Source organism: Girardinichthys multiradiatus, chromosome 22 (genome assembly GCF_021462225.1).
Source record: "Girardinichthys multiradiatus isolate DD_20200921_A chromosome 22, DD_fGirMul_XY1, whole genome shotgun sequence".
Lineage (NCBI taxonomy): Eukaryota > Metazoa > Chordata > Actinopteri > Cyprinodontiformes > Goodeidae > Girardinichthys > Girardinichthys multiradiatus.
The window spans coordinates 28071558-28092567 of record NC_061814.1 but is presented as its reverse complement, the minus strand read 5'-3'; the positions used below and the strand labels follow the sequence as shown (position 1 = coordinate 28092567).

Below are 21010 nucleotides of genomic sequence, written 5' to 3'. Positions count from 1 at the left end.
TTGGTTCCAACCACCGTGTCTTTGTGCGGCGCAGAAGAGCTGAACGGATGGACTCTACATGCCTGGTTCCCACCATGAAGCATGGAGGAGGAGGTGTGATGGTGTGGGGGTGCTTTACTGGTGACACTGATTTATTCAAAATTGAAGGCATACTGAACCAGCATGGCTACCACAGCATCTTGCAGCAGCATGCTATTCCATCCAGTTTGCGTTTAGTTGGACCTTCATTTATTTTTCAACAGGACAATGACCCCAAAAACACCTCCAGGCTGTGTAAGGGCTATTTGACCAAGAAGGAGAGTGATGGGGTGCTGCGCCAGATGACCTGGGCTCCACAGTCACCGGACCTGAACCCAATCGAGATGGTTTGGGGTGAGCTGGACCGCAGAGTGAAGGCAAAAGGGCCAACAAGAGCTAAGCATCTCTGGGAACTCCTTCAAGACTGTTGGAAAACCATTTCAGGTGACTACCTCTTGAAGCTCATCAACAGAATGCCAAGAGTGTGTGGAGCAGTAATCAAAGCAAAAGGTGGCTACTTTGAAGAACCTAGAATATAAGACATATTTTCAGTTGTTTCACACTTTTTTGTTCAGTATATAATTCCACATGTGTTAATTCATAGTTTTGATTCCTTCAGTGTGAAGCTACAATATTCATAATCATGAAAATAAAGAAAACTCTTTGAATGAGAAGGTGTGTCCAAACTTTTGGTCTGTACTGTATATATACATTTATATATATATATGTATATATATATATATCTCTGTGGCGATTGCTCTAAGACTGCAAGGGAAGCTCAGCTTCCCCTAAAATGTCCAAAAATAAATGATCAAATATATACTGTTGTGTGTACATGTCATTGACTGAATGTGCATTACAACGCACTCAACTTTTGTTCAAATTCAGCTTCTTATCACTGGTAACGACGCGGCTTTCCTCTCACTCATTCCTGCAGCTTCACAGTGCTTTAAACAGTGAGTTCAATAGCGAAGCAAAAATGCTGGGCTTTGTCCCGCCCATCGGACGCTCAGCGTCTCTGGGGATCTATGGGGCAGTGGGCAGGCCTCGGATGGCCTGGACGCTCAGCTTCTGCATGATGATTGGATGATCTGTCTGAGGCTGTATCCCTTTTTGATTGACAGCGAAATGAACAAATCAGTGAATCAGCGATCTTGAAATTTGAATGAGTGTGTGCTTGGTTGTTTGTGTGTTGCCCTGCGATGGACTGGCGACCTGTCCAGGGTGTACCCTGCCTCCCGCCCATAGACTGCTGGAGATAGGCACCAGCTCCCCCGCGACCCACTATGGAATAAGCGGTAGAAAATGACTGACTCATGACTGACTGACTATATATATATATATATATATATATATATATATATATATATATATATATATAATTTTGATTCATTTAACCAGGACAACACGTCTTACAACATAATAATAAAATATAGATCTCTGAATTGACTAATTAAATGCTAATCAATTCACCCTAAAACACTGAACAATGACATTGTGATTTAAGTATTCTAAAACACAAAATCAGATTCTGCAGCTGTGATCATGCTGTGACACATGTTGTGCAAGCAAATACTATAATTATGTATGATTTTACAAGAACACATTCTAGTTACTATGTAAATCATCTTAATGAAACACAGTAAGGTGTAGCTCTTGAGCTGCAGCATAGTGTGATTTTATTTTTCATTGTGGTTACTTTAAAAGATATTTAAAAGTTGTATTCGTTCCAATTAATAATGATAAATATAGTGGAAATCATGAGTTGTATTTTGTAGTGTACACAATTGTACCACAATGAAGTCCTAGCTGGAGCAACAACTTGGCAAGGTGAAAGTCAACCCTGAACTGATTTGACAAGAATAATCAACACTGAAAAAATTATTTATTGATCAAGCACATTCGGTGAAAACACTTTGACCAGAGAGCTTCACCACTGTCAGCTTGAAAGAAGAACAGGTAAAAAGCCATAAAACACATGAACAATCACAATAGAAATGTATAAATTACAAACAATAGGGAGAAATGAAAATAAGTCACAGCATTACAGAAGTAACAAATTGCAGCAAGGTGTTTAAAGAAATGAAACTCAAAACACTAAAAGACTTCACATTAATCCCAAATGTAAATCAGTAACATCAAAAATCCAGATAGTTTTCAACCTGATAATCAAAATATTAAATTAATTCAAAAAACAACCCATAGCTTTAACATTACAAAATAAAAATTACAACAATTATAAAACAAAAAACAAATAGAACTTCAATAATGTCCACAAATACACTTAACAAAGAAAACCTCAAAGAATTTAATGAGCTAACGAGAAATACAAGTCCAGCACAAGTCAGTGAACAGAAATTAAGCAGATCCTTGGGAAAAGATTTCCTCCTTGTTTTCTTTGATTGTAACACAACTTCACTTGATTTTTCCATTCAATTTAATTCTCTCTATTTGATAAATGCTTGTCCCATCTTTTCATTATTTTGTTTCAACAGATGCAATGATTGCATTAATAAATAACATTGATTATGCAATAGTCATTTTCATTTCTATTCATTTGATTTAGTACATTATTTAGTGCGTTTGTGTTAAAAAAATTTCAAAGAATAAAAAGCTGCATGATAAATCATCCATCAGATTTTTTGACACCAATGTTTTGAAAAAAATTTCCTGACAGAAGCCTTCTTGCCTGGTAATTTATATAGACAGGTTCATAGAAAGTTGCATAATTTTTGTCCCCAAAACACAATGTTCTACCCAGTTAGTAGCTATTTCTATGATTAGTTTTCTAAAATTCAAGATTTTACTTATTGCAGTGTAATATACTCCCCTGGTTTTTCAGCAATGTTTGAGATCCCTCCATCAACCAACACTTTGCTGAAAAGGATTTATTTGGTTTCCACTCTAGATTTCATGTTTTTGGTTACCTGTTCCGAACCTTTGTTTTTGACATATCTTTCTGAAATTGGGCCCTTCTGAGCACAACTATGACATGTTTATAATTGGCATGATGTGTTCGGGGTGAAGTGCAATGTTAGTTTGCTTTCATATATAAAATATTGCATATGCCAAACAATTGAAGTCTGACCACAGCACCTTCTTCCGCATGTTTCCAGTGACCACTACATACCTTAAACTTTCCTATAATTTTATGCATGACCAGAATATTTAATATGTAATTATATAATTACATGTCACACCTTTCAAATTTTTTATTAAAGCAAAGTTTGAAAACCGTGTATAACTTCCCTTTTATATACACTACTATGAGTTGGTCTATCACATAAAATAAAATAATTTTAATTTTAATGGAAAACTAACTAATCCATGTAGAGCTGACCCAACCCAAATAGAGTAGGTAATAATGGAAAAGGGGCATAACACTATTTCCAACATGTCGATAAAACATAATCACAAACAAATATCTGTCTTTCCATTAAGCAGCAAATCTTCATCTCACATACTTTTAAAACCCAGAATGTTTACTGTGTTTTGCATATTGTGGTATTGGTAGTATCGTTGATCACAACGTTTTTCACAGCAACTTCATTTGGTGCATCTCTTTAAATGCTACAGAGGCACTTCCCAAACCTATTCTCAAATTAATTAAAAGATGCCAACATTCAAGACTTGAACATCCAGCCTTACATATTCGAGCCAGTCTTGCTCAGAGCGAGAGGAGACTGAAGAAAACAAACCTGCAGAACCGTGCGTTCAAATGAATGCATCGCAACGGTGTGTTATTACTGTATTTACACCCTCTCCATCCATTTCAAGTAACTACACTAAGGAGCATTGTTTACACTTCGAAGAGGTTCTGATGCTGGGGGACGGTGTAATGAACTGTGTGTGTTAATACACTCAACAACCAAACATTTACACTTATCCACTTGCAGCTTCGGCATACCTGAGCTTGGACTACAAAATTACAGCAAGAAATAAAAATGGCGTATTCTATTTGTTCAGCTGTTCCTCCACAAATACTGTGAAGTAATAGTTTAAAAAACATAACAGAGAATAAAGAAAACTGAACGGATTAAAAAATATGACCCATACAGAATAAAAAGATATCTACGCAGCACCTGGAGAGACTAAATTCAACTTTTCTACACTCCTTCAGACTCCAAGAACACACAAAATGTATTTAATGGCTAAACAAGTGGATTTTGTATGATATGTCCCCTTTAAGGTTCTCTGAGCAGCTTTATCTTTTCAGCACCAACTCCTCCACTAGTGTAGAAACAAATAAATACATTGACTGCTGAAACAAAATAAATTAATACAGTGAACATAGTTTTAATATAGAAAGAGAATAAATCTGTTATTTATGTGTGTAGCAAACTACATAGACACTGAACATCCATGTTGTGTGATTTATAGTATAAAGATTTCTGTTTCAAATTAATAGTATTTTAACACAAAGTCTCCAGAAAATTATTTTCCAAAACTCTCTGGAAATGTTAATTAAAATCTCATCTTTTACTCTAACATATCATCTTTTGCAGCAGCAAGTCCTTTGGAAAATAAATAGAGGTTTGCACATTCCACAGTGTGAGCATTAATGATTCCCATGTCCTCAGGATGGGATATATAAACTTCTTACCCAGATTAGAAGGCTACACAATCTGATCTGATAACTGTGACAGATTGTCTACATTGTTAACTTGAGTTGACATCGACTTTCGACTCTCTCTGTTCACTCTGGTCCGTGTCCTTATATTGTCGTCTTGTCGCTCCTCGCAACAAGTGCAAGAAAATGCAGATTTAAACTCTTTGCGGAACTTCCCTGAAAAAAAAAGCCAAAGAATTAAATTAATTTCCTGTATGCGTTGGATCATAAACATCAGGGCGCTAAATTTTATTTGTTGTAGCAAAATTATTCACACCCCTTGAACATTTTCACATTTTCGTCAAATAAAAAAAAAAAATTTACTTTATGTAACAGATCAGCACACAGAAGTCAATAATTGTAAGGTGGAAGGAAAATGAGACATGCATTAAAAGCACAGTGGGCACATGTACGTAGCTCATTTACAGTGGTACTCCTAGATAAAAATGTAATAAAACCAATTATCTGTCACCTAAATAGGGTAAATACAATCCACCTGTGTGTAAATAAATCTAAATATAAATACAGCTGTTCTGCCTCAGGTATTTGTAAGAGAACGTATAGCAGGAACACACCAGACATGTCCGTACTTAATCTGGTGTGGATTTTTCCCTTTTCATTTCACTTGTGTATTTATCTGGGACCATGTGTCCAAAACATTTAGCTTAAAAAGCAAAGATTTACTACAGCAGATTATATATATTTTCCAGCAAACTTCTATCGGTAGTCCCAGTTTCAGATGCAAAAAGAAAATTTGTCATACTATTTTTAAATACAGGTTTGATTTGTGAAATGTATCAATGAAAAAAAGCAATAAAAAGAAGATTCCTAGTTTTCTTAAAAATATAGTAAATCTTTTTGACTACCAAAGATATTCTGGTTGAAGAAGGAAGGGTTTACCCAGGGCAAATGTTCATGCAAAAACTGGCAATGGGGATGAAGTTAATTACAAGTCATTCCTAGAAAACCTGCAAGAAGCTGCACACAATTTGATTCAATTTGATGCCAACTATGCAGTCAAAGCTACACTGGAATATTTAGACCAAAGCATATTCAGGTGTTAAAACGGCACAGTCAAAGTCTGGACCTAAATTTAATTGAGAATCTGTAATATATATTGAAAATTGATTTTCACAGACACTTTACATCCAATCTGACTGAGCTTGAGCTATTTTTCAAAACCTGGGTGTAGTGATGGACTCGGACCTGAACCTTCAGAGGCACATAAAGACAGTAACAAGGTCGACCTTAAGAACATCTCCAGGATTAGAGGACTAACGTCACAGCAGGACCGTGAAAAACTAATTCATGCATTTATCTTTACTAGAATTGATTACAGCAACAGTGTCTTCACAGGTCTGCCTAAAAAGTCAGAACGCTGCTGCCCGTGTCCTCGCTAAAACTAGTGGAGCACATCACCCCAGTTCTAAAGTCCCTACACTGGCTCCCTGTAGCTCAAAGAATAGACTTTAAAATACTTCTGTTAGCCTATAAATCACTGAATGTCTTAGCACCAAAATACATTACAGACTTGTTGTCAGTGTATCAACCAGCCAGACCTCTCAGGTCTTCTGGCTCAAATCTACTCTGCATACCCAGAACCAGAACCAAACATGGAGAAGCAGCTTTTACTTCTTATGCTCCACTAATCTGGAATAAACTCCCAGAAAAATATGAAAGTGCTGAAACCCTAAGTCACTTTAAATCAAGATTAAAAACTTATTTGTTTAGAGTGGCCTTTGACTGTGCCATCTAAACATTATTAGGTACGTTTTCAGTCCAACTTTCCTTTCATTTTCTTTTCAATCATTTTATCATAATTTGTTTATTTTATTTATTTTTCTATTATTATCTTTTTAATTATTCATTTTTTATTCTCTTGTATATATGTATATATATATTTCTGCACACGTGTTTAACAGCTAAACGTTCTGTAAGTATGAGGACCAGAAAACTGTAATTGGTGACATGAAATTAAGATATTAAGAAAATACAGCATAAGTTTGATTACTGACACACTATAGATGGACATGCTGAAGAAATGGGTATTATTGATATAAAACTGTTCACTAGAGGGCAGTGATAAACCTGCTCTTTTATGAATGAACTGTAAGAGATAAGGGAGACAGAAAAACTCACCACTCAAAAAATTATAGATGATGGGATTTGCTGCACTGTTGGCGTATATTAGCCAGTGCGAGAAAGTGAACCATGCATATATTGTTTCTCTGTCGGTTGTGTTCTTAAAGGTCCCAAAAACCCTAGAGGTATAGAAGGTAGGAGAAAATTAGGTATATAGTTTATTTTTGCATGCACTGTATTGTGAACATAAGCAGCCTTTCTTATGTTTAAAAGGTTGCATCAATCACAAAGATGAGAGAGAAATTATGTAAAATAACAACTGTGATGTATAACTCCACTTTACTTTGCTTCACTCTCCATTTTTATTGGCTTTTGATGTTGCAAATGAGCTGGAGATATTATTACCTTTTCATGATATTGAGCACGCTGATCGGTAGGTAGCAGAGGGCAAACACAAAGAGCACAACCATCAGCATGCGAGCTGTTTTGCGTCTGGCTCTGATTTGTTTGATCTCAGCAGTAACTGTGCCAGTCCTCACCCTCGCAGACTCTCCTGAACCCGGAGCAGCACACCGGAACGTCCTCCAATTCCTCTGAATCACTGATGTGTTTCCAGGAATCTGTTATTTTATATGTGTTTATATATATTAGGGACTTTAAACAGTTGATATAAACATGTAAAATAATAGAATAATATCCAATATTTATATTTGACTTGTGATACCCGGAACCACACGATTTGAGGCTTAGTGAGGCAACTGAAGGTGTACTTGTTGGCTTTTCAGTGTCATATTTGTGGCTAATTTCAATCCTGGTACATATCCATGATAACATCAATTCAGTGAAAAAAAAAAGATATACTGAGTTTAGAAATATCTTATTTTTTTTATGTCAGTAGTTCAGATGTAAATCAGACTATCTGGTATCTGATAAGTGCTTTTATAATGTAAATCATCTCCCTCAGCTACAATGAAGGCGCTGATTAAGAATATTGAAGGGTTTAAGTAGAAAATCAAAGCTAAAATCTACTCAGGCTCTAAATTTTATAGGCTTCTTATTGTAATTAGGTGGAAATAATAATTTAATGCATTTAATTTTAATTCAATAACATTCATTTAGACTTAAAGTCTTTAAAAATTCAATAACCCAGCTAGTGCATGTTGTTTTATGACTCTAACACAACATTCACTAGCTGGCCATTTTATTAGGAACAGCTGCTGATTAGCTTGTTTGCATGAATAGTGAACAATATATAATAGAGCCTGTTTTTTTTTTTTTTCTTCTACTTTGTGGCCAATTCACTGTCAAATTGTGAATGTTAAACAAAGTTAGCATGAGCTTACTTAGATATACCAACTCATTCTCTAGGCTGAACTTAAATTATTAACTTAACCCTTTAATTTTTATTCATTGTTAAACTGCACAACAAAATATATTTTAAAAAGCCATTGAAGAATGATGAGTTTCAGTTACCCATCGTCTGCCCCAGTAACAGAAAGCAAGCATTTGGGTTTAAGAAATAATCCTGCAGCTTTAGAATGCAGGCCAACATCTGTTTTTTACAGGCATCGTTTTTGTTAAAGTTGTTAAGACTTGTGATGAATAGATTACATTTTTTATTGTTTTAAAATACACACCTGTTGGCACCACAGCTTGTGGAAAATCTGAATATAAGCCACGACCATGAGACATAATGGAGCAAAGTATGTGACGATGAAGAAGCCAGTGTGGTAGACTTTTGGGTAGATCTCAGCTGTAAAAGGAAAAAACACATGAAATAATAAAATAATCAGAAGCAAAGTTATTTTAACAGATTAATTATAATAGGTTGCCGAATAATAATACAGAAAACATTATAATTAAAGGTATGTGGATAGCAGAGGCGGGCGCACTGTGGTGTATATATATAATCATTATGTTAAAGATAATTTGCAACTCTGTGTTTTACTGTTAAATAATAATGGAAACTGCAAAGTAATTAATCATTAACTTCATTTGATATGTACTGTGAATTACCAGACTAGAAAAGCATTTCTGAAAAACAACTCATTTCTGTTTCTGTTTAGGGATCCATCAGTAATTTCTTGCTCCTTAATAGAAAGAAAAACAACAAAAGACAACAGTTTCCTGTTGACAGTTTAGGGGGTTTAAAAAGCTTCTCTTCCACTAAAAAGCTGTAATTAAGGAAGCAGTCTGACAGGATCACCCTAAAACCTTTTAAAGCCACCTTCTGTTCCTTTTTTCTGCTATCACAGCACAAACACTGCAGCACTTCAGTGCACTGATTGCCTCCTGCTCTGTTGTGTCTGGGCCCAATTTCATAAAAGCAACAAATCAAAATACACTTGGTCGCTCTATGATTTGCTGAAATGTTATGTCACAATTTATCCTCTGCTTCATGGAGAGAATGAGAGGTGCTGACAAAATGTTTTACATGTTTCTTGGAGATTTGTAAAGAAAAACAAACAACCACTAACCTCCCCAGTGTTCATCACAAACTGTGAACAGGCGGGTCTTGTTTGTGAGTTCAGGCAGAAGGCTGCTGCACTCCATCACGATGGCTTGGGGAATCATGATGATGCACGACACAACCCAGATGGCAATGACGCTCTTACGAGCCCTCCTGGCTGTGCTCTTGAACATTAGCGGGTGACAGATAGCGTACCAACGGTCTTGAGCAATACAGCTCAGTGTCAAAACCGATACAGAAACAGAGATGGTCTGTCGAAAAAAAGAAGAGTTAGAAACAAAAACATTCAGATACTTTAAATGTAGAACTTTTCCTGCACTTGAAATGTAAAGACGACAAATTATATCTCATTTTTGCTTGAAATTGCAATGCAGAAATTTGATTTCGATATAAACAGAGGTGCATTTAACTTCTGTTGCCACTTATGTAAAACCTGTAAACTAGAAGTAAGTTGTTCTCTCTGACACATTTCAACACCGCAACAGATTTTGGTTGTACGGTCTAACATAGTCATTACAACTAAACCGTCATCTCTTCAAGTCTTGTATGACTGGAATTAAGATTTCCACATTGGATCCATACCATCTCTGTCCAGAACACTGCATTGCTTTAGGGTATAATTCAACATAGGTAGGCCCAGTTTAACACATGAATATTTAACATATTTACCTTATAATTCAAAATGACAGAAATAACAGATACCTTCTGTGAATTGTTTGGAAAGTTAATTTGGTATGATATATAACCTACTTAAATATAAATTTGTGTTTATGTTATATAAATAAAACTTGTAGAAATTAATTATCAAAAGTTAATGTTGAATCAAAGAGGTACTGCATTTATTTTGAAGAGTGGTTGTTATTCCTGTGCAGAAATCGTCTCCTCTTTAATTTCTAGAGTTCTCCTTAATTTCAGTTTTTGCAAGATTATTAGGAAACTAGGCGATAATTCTGCGTTTAAATACTTTGTTGACAAATCTGAGCTGTACTCGTATTTCAAGGTGCAAAATAAATTAAACTGTGAGGTGAATGAGAGAGAATACAGAATTTTTCAATAACGTAACAGAAATGGCATTTTGATTGAAAACCCAGAAGAGTCTTTCTTATTAAGGAATTTTTAAAGCAAGAGATAAAGATACAGGATGCAGGATATTTTTATTTTGTTTTGAAATGACCGAATATCATTTAGTACAGAGACCGGTTTGAGTGAACCATCCAAATGGTCATTACTATGATGCTACAGCAGACGGGTTCTTATGAGCTATTAAGAGCCCACAGTCCACAAATATCCTGGGTTGTTCTGTTCTTACTGCTGTTCTGAGAATGTTTAGGTCTAAACTCAGAAGGGACAACATCAATCATTTAGTAAAATGATCCAACAACTTAACATCACTTCTGATTACATGAGAGAAAGCCTGGTCAAGAGAACTATAGTCCTAATCAAAACTCAACTCTTTTAAGTTCAAGTCTGAGCTGCAGACCCCAGTCCTCATCTCTGGAACCGAAAGGTTTGTATTTCCTTTTTAGGACAAATTCCAACAGAAAAGACTTAACATTAAAAACTTTGAACAGAAACCATCTTTGATCAGTTCCAAAGTGAAAAAAGTAATATGGTTTTGATTTATGGATCGATGTGGCCAAACAATGTGGTAAGAAATATAGTATTATGCCGCAGTTTTATTTAATAAACTTTTTTTCTATTTCAGAAATCAACACTGAGTATTATATCTAAATCAAATCTAAATCTTTTAGGCAAAAGTTCCCATTTCTGTTAGTGTTTTACTATGTTGTTGGTACTTATTTTCCTGTTTTTTATGATTTACCGAGAACCCTCATTCTCTCATTGTTTCACCCCCTTGCACTCCGGAGCTGTCTCTCATCTTCTCAATAACTCACCTGTATGCATTCCAGTACTCAAGCTTCCCAACATAAATGGTTCTTGGTATAAGTAGTTGGGAGAATGTCAATCAGCAAAACTGGACAGATACAGGGCTTGTGGTGCCATGAATCAGAAAAAGGCGGACCCAAGATTCAGCCAGACACAGTACTGAAAGTTTAAAAGGTTTATTCAGATACAGGAAAACGTCACACAGGTAACACTCCTCACAGCTTCCAGGAATCACTGCTTTTGTCTGGCGTGGAACTTGAAACCCAGAGGGGAAACCTCAGTGGGCGGCAGGCGGTAATCTCCACAGCACAGGTAAGAAGTGACTCCAGGTTGAATAATCCGAGGGCTAGGCTGGCTCAATAATCCAAGGACAGAAACAGGGTCAACGATCGGAACAAGAGGCGTCAGGCAAGGGGCAGGCAGAGGCATAAACCAGATGCAGGAAACAAGGTCGACAACCAAAATCCAAATAATCCGACAGGGAGCAGGCAGAGGCATAAATCCAAAAGGCAAGGCAAGGTCAAGAACAATGATCAGACAGGAAGGAACGCTGGATATCTACTCACACAATGGCTTTCAAAAATCTGGCACCGTCTGCTTGTCACAGTCAGTATATATCAGGGAAGACACAGGTGCTTGGCATTCCACAGATTGTACTACACTGCAGCAGCCACCAGGTGCATCTAATCTGCTGATTGCAGCCAGGGAGACAGGGTAGAGCAGACGTGCCAGAATCATAACATGTAGTTCCACTGAAACCCATTGACTTTGAAGGTGCACTTCTCCAATTTGGAGTGAGCTCTACGCAGTACGAATTACAATGAGTCAGTTGAAAATAGTGGTACCAGTTTTTATATGGAAGTTCAAAATCCTGTGGGAAATAAATGTTCAGCTCAGTTCTTTCGAAATACATGGCTTTATGACAGCAGAAGCATACTCAATCAGCTTTTATTGGCCGCTTTCAAAGATTCTAATGAAATATTTAATATCAAGCATAGGAAAGAACAACAGAAAAGACAAAAATATTCTGGAGTGACACACCACCATGATCTTGTCTTGTTGATTATTTGTATTAATTTTCTTTTATAAATACAGAGGAGGTGATTCTGAACACCCTGATGTGGTAAATCTGTGAGGGGAAGCAGGAAGCAGAAGCACTGAGGCAGAGGGACCAACACTAGTAAATATAACAAGGGAACACAGGGAAAATAAATGAGCGAAGGATACCAGTGGATTTATAACTTAACTAACAAAGTAATCACACTAACTTAAGTAATCACAAAAAACCACAGAAAGTTTAACAACAAAAAACTGGAATGACTCATAACATATAAGAATCAACACAGAATCTATACAAACTAGAGTAGTTCAGATCACTAAAAAAATAGTCTGGCCACTGGTGACAAATTTTCTACTGCACGATTTCTTTCACTCAACTTGCCATTAATATGTTTACATACAGCACTGTGAACGTCCATATTAATGGCAAGTTGAGTGGAAGAAAAATGTGAAGTGGGAGAACATTATCATAACCCTTGACATAAGATGACATTTCTGTATTAAAAACGATTGATATATTTGTCCTATGTAATATTCAAATTTTCTGACTACTAAATTCTTAGACTTTTAGTACCTGTATGCCATAATCATCAAAATAGCAGAACTAAGCATTTGAAATACAATATATTCCCAAAAGTATTTGTTTGTCTACTTTACATGTACATTAATTTATTAATCTCTTACCTGAAGATAGGGGACAATTTTGCAAAGAGTCTCGCCAAAAAACCATGTCTCTGTGATGTCAACCACAAGACTTGCAGGCAGACAAATGATGGTGACCAGTACATCAGCCAGGGAAAGGTTTACTATGAAGTAGTTGGTCACTGTGCGCATGTGACGATTTTTCCACACTGCAAAACAAACTGAGAGGGATGCAACATCATTGATTCAAGAACTCAGGAAATGCTAAATATATATCAATGGTGAGTATCACACAAGTCATGCTGCCAGCCAAAGAGTTTGAATTAAAATTTCATTGCATTTCTACTTCCATAGATGTAAAATATTCATCCATTAAAAACTGATTTAGAGAAAATGTGATGTTTCATAACGAGATCTTGCCTTATGGGCTTTTCAAATTATACAAAGTATATGAAGGAAGTATGTTGTCATTTAAAATATCTGTACCAACTTCTAGGGATGATTTTATTTCTCAGTGTAAGACACAATCTCAACAACATCTGCAGACCCTTTGTAATTTTTCTTGTATTTGTTATGAATCTATAACTACTGAGTTAAACATGCTAAATAAAGGTTCATAAAAAATAATTTCAGATTCTTTTCAGACAAGGAGAATGACAAATTTTAATGTTCACCCTCCTTTTTGCATGTACCACACAGTTTACTAGCCTAGGTGTATTGTGTGTTCAGGGTTCTTACAGTAAACATGTCCCCTCTTGAACTAATATTTTTTGTGTTGTTTATTTCTATGAAAATTAATGTTGCTGTCACAAAACATTACCACTGTATAAATGTTTTGGAAATCGAGAAGCTTCACTGCTTCAGAGTCACCTGTATAATAGAGCTTTTGGAGTGACTGCTCCCATTGTCTGACCACTTCTTGCAGTCTGAAGAATTTAAAGTCTTCACCTTCAGTGATGGTTTGGTGCACTCACTCTGTGCACATTAGTATGATTTTATCCCCACATAATCTGTTAGTCAAACATTTTTCAACAATGGAGAGGAAAGGAAACAGAATTCAGTGCTTAATGCGTCACATAAAATACAGTAAAACATTTTTAAACACTTTGCAGTCAGTTAGAGGCTGCAGGCTGTTCTCACCCACCATTCTAGCAGACGTATGCAAACATAATGAGGTGTCATGCTGTCTGTCTGTTGTAATGAAACGTATCACCATTCAAAGAAGCAGCATACTAGTGACCATTTTGTAACTGAAACTAACTGTAAACTATTTAAATAGTTGTAAGCGTACAGCCAAGGCAACCAAAATTAGCAAAAGAATCAAAAATATTATCACTCAGGATGGATTAATGGATCTCCAGCGCAAAGACCAGAGTGCTTCAACCTATCAACCTAACGAGACACCTTGTGAAGGATGCCTGCATGTTTTAACTATAGCTCCTGACATCCTTTCATGAAGTCGTGGTTAGACGTTCACATTTAGGGAGCGTGTACACAAAAAACAAATAATCTTATTCCATTATTTCTTCTATGTGGGTTTTTATATTTCCCAATCTTTTCTTTTAAATTTTTTTACATATTCATGAACATGATTATTCAGAAATGGAAATTATACTTTATATACTTTATTTGTACTAATTTATTTTTAATTATAGCATTATTTATTCAGATTACATCATTAATAGGGTCTCACTCTGAAGTAAAAAAAAAATACACTTAAAGCATACTAGGAAAATAAAGACATTCTGTGTGTATGTGAGAGAGAAGATTTTGTAAAATGAAGAATCGCTGAGCAGAAAACTGAAAGATTTTATTTCAACATTTATTTATTGACTTTGGATCGGTTGATTGTGGCACATTGGTAAGGTTCATTTAGGGTGTTTTATTGATAGCAGAGCATGTTAACCGGGAGGTTCAGAGCTGCAATTGAACAGTGCAGTGGGAGTTAGCTTTTTATTCAAATTGGATAAAAAGTTTTTCTATCTAAGGAAACCCAGCAGAGTGCATCCAGTCAGTGACTTGCAGCATTCACTCCCCCCGGATGAGCATGTAGAGACAGTGGACAGTCACTGGCGTTGACTTTGCAGCAATCCCTCATACTGAGCATGCATGTAGTGACAGTGGAGAGGAAAAACTCCCTTTTAACAGGAAGAAACCTCCAGCAGAACCAGGTTCAGTGTGAGCGGCCATCTGCCACGACCGACTGGGGGTTTGAGAGAACAGAGCAGAGACACAAAAAGAACACAGAAGCACTGATCCAGACAAGGAGAATGACAAATCCAAAAGGTAAGGCCTGAGAAATAACAACTGGCTATCCCGTTCTGTTCAGAAAAGCTAAAATCTTAACAAACCAGACACGATTATGTAATTTTTTGGTTTTTTTTGTGAGAACTTTGCTGTCTGGAAAAATCTCTCTCATTAGAAGCATATACACTGTAGCTTAGTTTTATAACCAACAGGTATCTTATGACTTTACTTTTACTCCATGCATTTGAAGACTAATATCTGTACTTTCTACTCCTTTCTTTTTCAAAAATGGCTCACATATTATTAACAGCACCATGTTCCCCTTTCTCCACCCTACTTATCTACCTTCTTTTGAAAATTAATAATGGCCACTGGAGCTGTAAAACAAACAAAGAAAATTAACCGTGACATGGATGGAGACAGTGAACTTGGAGACTATGCAGACGATGGCGGAATAGATTAAAAGAACCAAGGCATTTCTCATCCTTGCCCTTATTTAAGAAAACTCAATGACATTGTTTGCTCCAAGTATCATTGATGGTGAATGTACAGTGTTGTATGCCAACCTAACCACAAACATCTGGCATTCAAGAGTCCTGTCAAATTGGAAACCTATCCTATTTTGTTTGCCTACAACTTCTGATTTGTATAGTTATATATTTTACTTTCATCCTTAAATACATTTCAGAAATGTACTTAATTTTTAATTAAGAATTCAGTCAGTATTCTTAATTCTACCAGTCTTCTATACACAAGTATGTGTACTTAAGTAAAAAATGTAAGCACTTTTGTCATCTGTAGTTAAGAGTTTGCAGAACTGATTTTAGGGTAGAATCATGGTCAAGGGTCCTCTTCTCTACAAACTTAAATCCATTCACCCTATTTTATACCCCTTCACATATCTTTACCTCTTATAGAGCAGCTGATATTTTAATTAGAAGGGTCAAGCTCTTCTTGCCCTCTTGTACTATCACATCCTACAACTTTTTTTTTTTTTATCTCTGCACCTAAGCAGCTTGCTATGATTAAAAAATATACTTCAATTAATATAAATTTGTGACTAAAAATACAAATTTTATTTAAAATGCTTGTCTGTATAAGCCTGTCAGTCCATCTTTGTTTCTGTTTGTTCATAATCATTATTGGTCATTGCACATGTGGGAGCAGTGGGCTGCCATTGTGCAGCGCCCGGGGAGCATTCTGGGGTTAAGGGTCTTGCTCAGTGACCCAGAGTGGCAATCTATGGGATACAAACCTGGCCCCTTGTGTCCCCTCCAGAACACAAACCACCTGTTCTAACCACTAGGCCACCACTCCCCAAGTAACCTTGAACTTTTTGTACAGCATGCTGAATATCCCTGCAGGAATGGCTTAAGCTGCAAACAAAACAAAAACTAAGCCATTCCAATTCCTCCTTTGTGACAATGAACCAGGTAGCACAGTGTATTTCGAGAATTGAGAGAAATCTCTGACAGATGGAGTCAAGGGTTTCGTCTATATTGCAAATTATTGTCGCCTAGGGCATAACAGGACCATGTGCACATTGATTGTGTTTGACAGTGTATGACAAAAAAGAAAAACAAATATGGGAGCTGACATATAAGTTATTTATACCAGATGGAAAGCTGCTTGACATGTTGGCTAACCTCCAGTATTTTTCTTTATCATCACCCAATTCTCCCAAGGAACAACAATATTACACTGTTTACTTTCTTAAGTAATCAAAGTGTTTTATTTTACAAGTAATACTTATTTATTAAAAAAGCTTTCATAAAGATGATGCACTCAGAAACTGAGGAACAAAACTGAAATTTGTTCATAGAGTTGCTTGTGATGAATTACCACTGTAACTCCACATGGTGAACGAGGCCAACAATTTATAACAATGCCACATGCAAAACGTTGGATGCATTAGAAGTAATTAGGAATTACTTTCCCTTTCCAAGTGATCTTCGGAAGATATTGAATAAATTAGCTTGTGTTTTTGTTCCACCATAAGCATTATGGACAGATTTGGTCAGAAATTTACAGCAATTTTATACATTTGTCAGTAACTTTAAAAGTGCACGTTTCATTATTTTTTTTCATTTTTGTTTTCTTTTCGACTATGTTCAAACTTGTAACTCATCATTTTGGAAAATATGAAAAAAAGAAACAAATGAGCACAAACTACAGAAAAGTGACAAAGTTATGTATGGAAAGCAAAACTTGAATAAATACATTATACATAATTATCAAGAGAGGAAGAGCAAGTCAGGTAAAATAGAGCCTGAAATCACCCTATTGAATGATTTAATGCCTAGCCTGCCTGTTTTTCACCTTGTAGTGAATAACCACATGTGACAAGAACATTAATTCAAAACACAACATTTCTGACAACATTCAGGTAGACATTTCAATTTCTGCTTCACTTCTGCTCAGTACTGTTACTTACAGGCATCTGCCTTAACATTTTTTCCCAGTCTGCCACAACCGACTGGGGGTTTGAGAGAACAGGGCAGAGATACAAAAACAAAAACTCTAGTGTAATTAAATGTTAAATAAAAAATGAAAGAAAATATTTTTCTCAGTTGATTTAAAATGTTCGGACCCCTAGGTGTATGGATCAGGGAGGTAGTGGACCCCCTGCTATTTTAGTTGGTGACCCCTGCTCTATGTCATTGTATATGGTAGGAGGTACATATGAAAACAGAAATTACCTAAAACTGCTGATGGAGAACAAAAAATCATGACATGTAAGCAAACATTCCAAATGTATAAAACAAAGTAACTAAGAGGGTCCAGAAGAAAGGGGAAAAAGCAGCTTTTGAAGTGTAAGATCCACCTATCACAATCTGCAGCTGATGCAATTAGCACCAATAGCCCCATGGAGGGACATTTGTGCATGTGGCTGATGATCACAGACTTCCCATCGCTATGCATAAAAGAAGCCATTTAAAAGACTGAGGAAAATTCTCAAGTTGGGGTGAAGAAGTATCGTTCTTTGGTGGGCTTCAAACTGTGTGGTAATGGCTTAGAGGTGGTGGAATCCAACGTTGTTCTAATTGACTTCAAAGATCCTCATATTTCATCTCTTTCTGCCTCTAGCTTCAGGAACTGCTGGAGGTCATGTACAGAAGGAGACAATTAATATTTTAGTCCACAACATCTATAAATTACCAATCAATAAAATGAGACTGGGGCACACTGTGATGCTTGCTACTCTCTGAAATGGTCAAGCTACACCTCCCACTATGTGCTTTTATTAGGTATTAGGTTGGTTTCTTTCCCTAAGCTCCTTACAACCCTTTAAGAAAGTTTAGCCTGCCATACCATCTGATTTGTTTCAAATAATAAACTAAGCCTTTTTGTCCCATGGTGGCGCAGTTCGTAGTACTGTTGCCTTGCAGCAAGAAGGTCCTGGGTTCAATTCCCGGCCAGGGGTCTTTCTGCATGGAGTTTGCATGTTCTCCCCGTGCATGTGTGGGTTTTCACCGGGTACTCCGGCTTCCTCCCACAGTGTAAAGACATGCCTGTTAGGTTAATTGGTCAATCTACATTGCCCTTAGGTGTGTGAATGAGTGTGTGCATGGTTGTTTGTGTGTTGCCCTGCGATGGACTGGCGACCTGTCCAGGGTGTACCTTGCCTCTCGCCCATAGACTGCTGGAGATAGGCACCAGCTTCCCCGCGACCTACTATGGAATAAGCGGTAGAAAATGACTGACTGACTGACTGACCTTTTTGTCAGGTGTTTTCCGCAGGCATTAAAAACAACTATTGTCAAACCACTTCTTCTATCCCATGAAGAACATTTCCAGGATTAAAGGACTAATGTTGCAGCGGGATCTCAAAAAACTCATCAATGTATTTGTCTTTAGTCGAATTGATTGTTGCAACAGTGTCCTAACAGGTCTGTCTAAAAAGTCAATCAGACCACTGCAGCTGAGCCAACTAAAACTCACTGAAACTAAGAAAGTAGAACATTTCACCCCAGTTCTACAATCCAAACATTGACTCCCTGTATCTCAGATAATAGACTTTAAAATACTTATTACAGTTTAAAAATTACTGAATGGCTTAGCACAAAAATATATAGATCATTTGTTATTGTTGTATCAACCTTCCAGACCACTCAAGTCTGGAAGGTCTGAAGGTCTAGTTTAAGTCTACTTTGCATCCACAGAACCAGAACCAAACATGGAGAAGCAGCATTCAGTTCTTATGCTCCACTAATCTGTAACAGACTTCCAGAAAACTGCAAACATTTTGAATCCCATGAGTTCTTTTAAATGAATGTTAAAAACCCATATGTTTAGAGTTGCTTATGATGTTTCTATTAAAACTATTAGCTGAAAATTTTTGTTTCAACTAGTAGTCCAACTTGTTGCAACCTTTTTATATTCTACATACTGCAATGTAGTTTTTTATGTTTTTTGTCACTGCAATGTATTTTTTTCATCATGTAAATCACTTTGAATTGTCTTGTTGCTGAAAGGTCCTATACATTAAACTTGCCTTGCCTTAACCTTCAGCCAGGTCTTCCTCTCTCTTGTGAAGACATTATTTTTCTTCTCTTGTGTTCTGAATCTATGCTGACCAACATCAGTCCTAAAAGTCCCACTGTGTATTTTGCTGTTTATTCAATAGTGAACATGCCTTTGCCCACTCTCTAACCACATTTTTATAACTCTAAATAAAATTAACATATTCCTGTTTTTGTTTCACTTAAATGAAGTAAGTGAACACAAATTCCTCTGTGCTATCTTGCCATCTTGAAACATTTCCTGTTTGGGCCAAAAGGTGAGAAAATTAAGCAGGATGGGAACTTTCAGTGTGCTCCAAGCGGAAATTAGATGTGGAGTTTAGGAATTCACATGCATTAGGACAGGATCCCTCATTTTGAAGTGTCCATCTGGAAATTACTCTTCAAAGCCTCATGTGGTAAGATCTTTTTTAGCTTAATTAACCAGCAAGTAGATCATTCTATAACTTCAAGTTTCAGGCATCTAGCATCACAAGTGAGAGCATCTTTGTTGGTGCAGATGTTTCTTAAATAGTATTGTATGTAAAGTTTGTTATGTGATTTTTTTTCCAATCTGTTAATGTATTTTCAATGAACAATTTGCACAGCATCAGTCTGGTGTACCCCTACCATTCACACATTTCCTGTTTTCATACAGTGTGTCAAGAACTGGTGCAGTGGAGGACACAACTGTGGAGAAGGATCATGACATACTGAATTACATCAATAGATGTACTTATACTGTAAATATCACACACTGTGCTTCTGTCTTTTCTGTCATGGGTGTCTGAATGAAGCTGTGAGAATCAATGCTCTAAAAGGATTCAACATCTAAATGCTGTTGCATTATCAGACAAGTAAAGCCAATAACTTCCCAGATCCTGTCTGAAAAGACTGTACTTAATAAAGAAATAAAAGCCTGGGCTACAAAAGAGGACTCTCAAACTGTGAAACAACGCAAGCATTAAATGATATTTAAGAATCCATTAAGACTCTTTACAACAGAGAATGTTTTTTGTATATAAAATTTAACTAATTTATAAGCTGCACGTTCTTGTTAAGGTCTTGTAACTGTAACCTAATTTTAAAACAATCTACAAAGTTAAGGGTGTGCAAATGAAACCTATAATGCTGATTGATTTAATAAATGCTGTGATTTATCAGATAAGATTTAGGCTGCCATTGAACATTTAAAGTATTGTGTAATGAAGGACTTCACTGTTTATGGATTAAGCATTTTATTGACCAGGCTGTCAGGTTTTTACAAATATGCAGGTATATTCTGTAGATTAGAATATTATTGAAGAGTTCATTCATTTCAGTAACTCAATTCACTAAGTGAAACACGTTATATAGTGTAGATTAATGACATACACACTGGTGTTTTTTAGGCCTTTATTTTTGTTAATTATGATTTTTTTTTGTTTATAGGTAATGAAAATATAACATTTAATGTTAGTGTTTAAGACTATTTTGCTAGATTGTGGACACAAA

The 21010-nt window shown here is 36.2% G+C and overlaps 1 protein-coding gene across 1 annotated transcript in view; it reads right to left on the bottom strand.

Annotated features, from left to right (window-relative positions):
* Window positions 1-1884: 1884 nt before the first annotated feature.
* hcrtr2 (hypocretin (orexin) receptor 2) overlaps window positions 1885-21010 on the bottom strand; it is a 58875-nt gene continuing 39749 nt past the window's right edge. Inside the window, exons 2-7 of the mRNA XM_047351020.1 lie at window positions 12810-12988; window positions 9187-9430; window positions 8347-8462; window positions 7115-7329; window positions 6767-6888; window positions 1885-4804 (exon numbers count right to left, since the gene is read on the bottom strand). Of these exons, the coding sequence (XP_047206976.1) occupies window positions 4635-4804; window positions 6767-6888; window positions 7115-7329; window positions 8347-8462; window positions 9187-9430; window positions 12810-12988 (1046 nt within the window). The 3' untranslated portion in view covers window positions 1885-4634. The remainder of the gene's footprint in view (window positions 4805-6766; window positions 6889-7114; window positions 7330-8346; window positions 8463-9186; window positions 9431-12809; window positions 12989-21010) is intronic.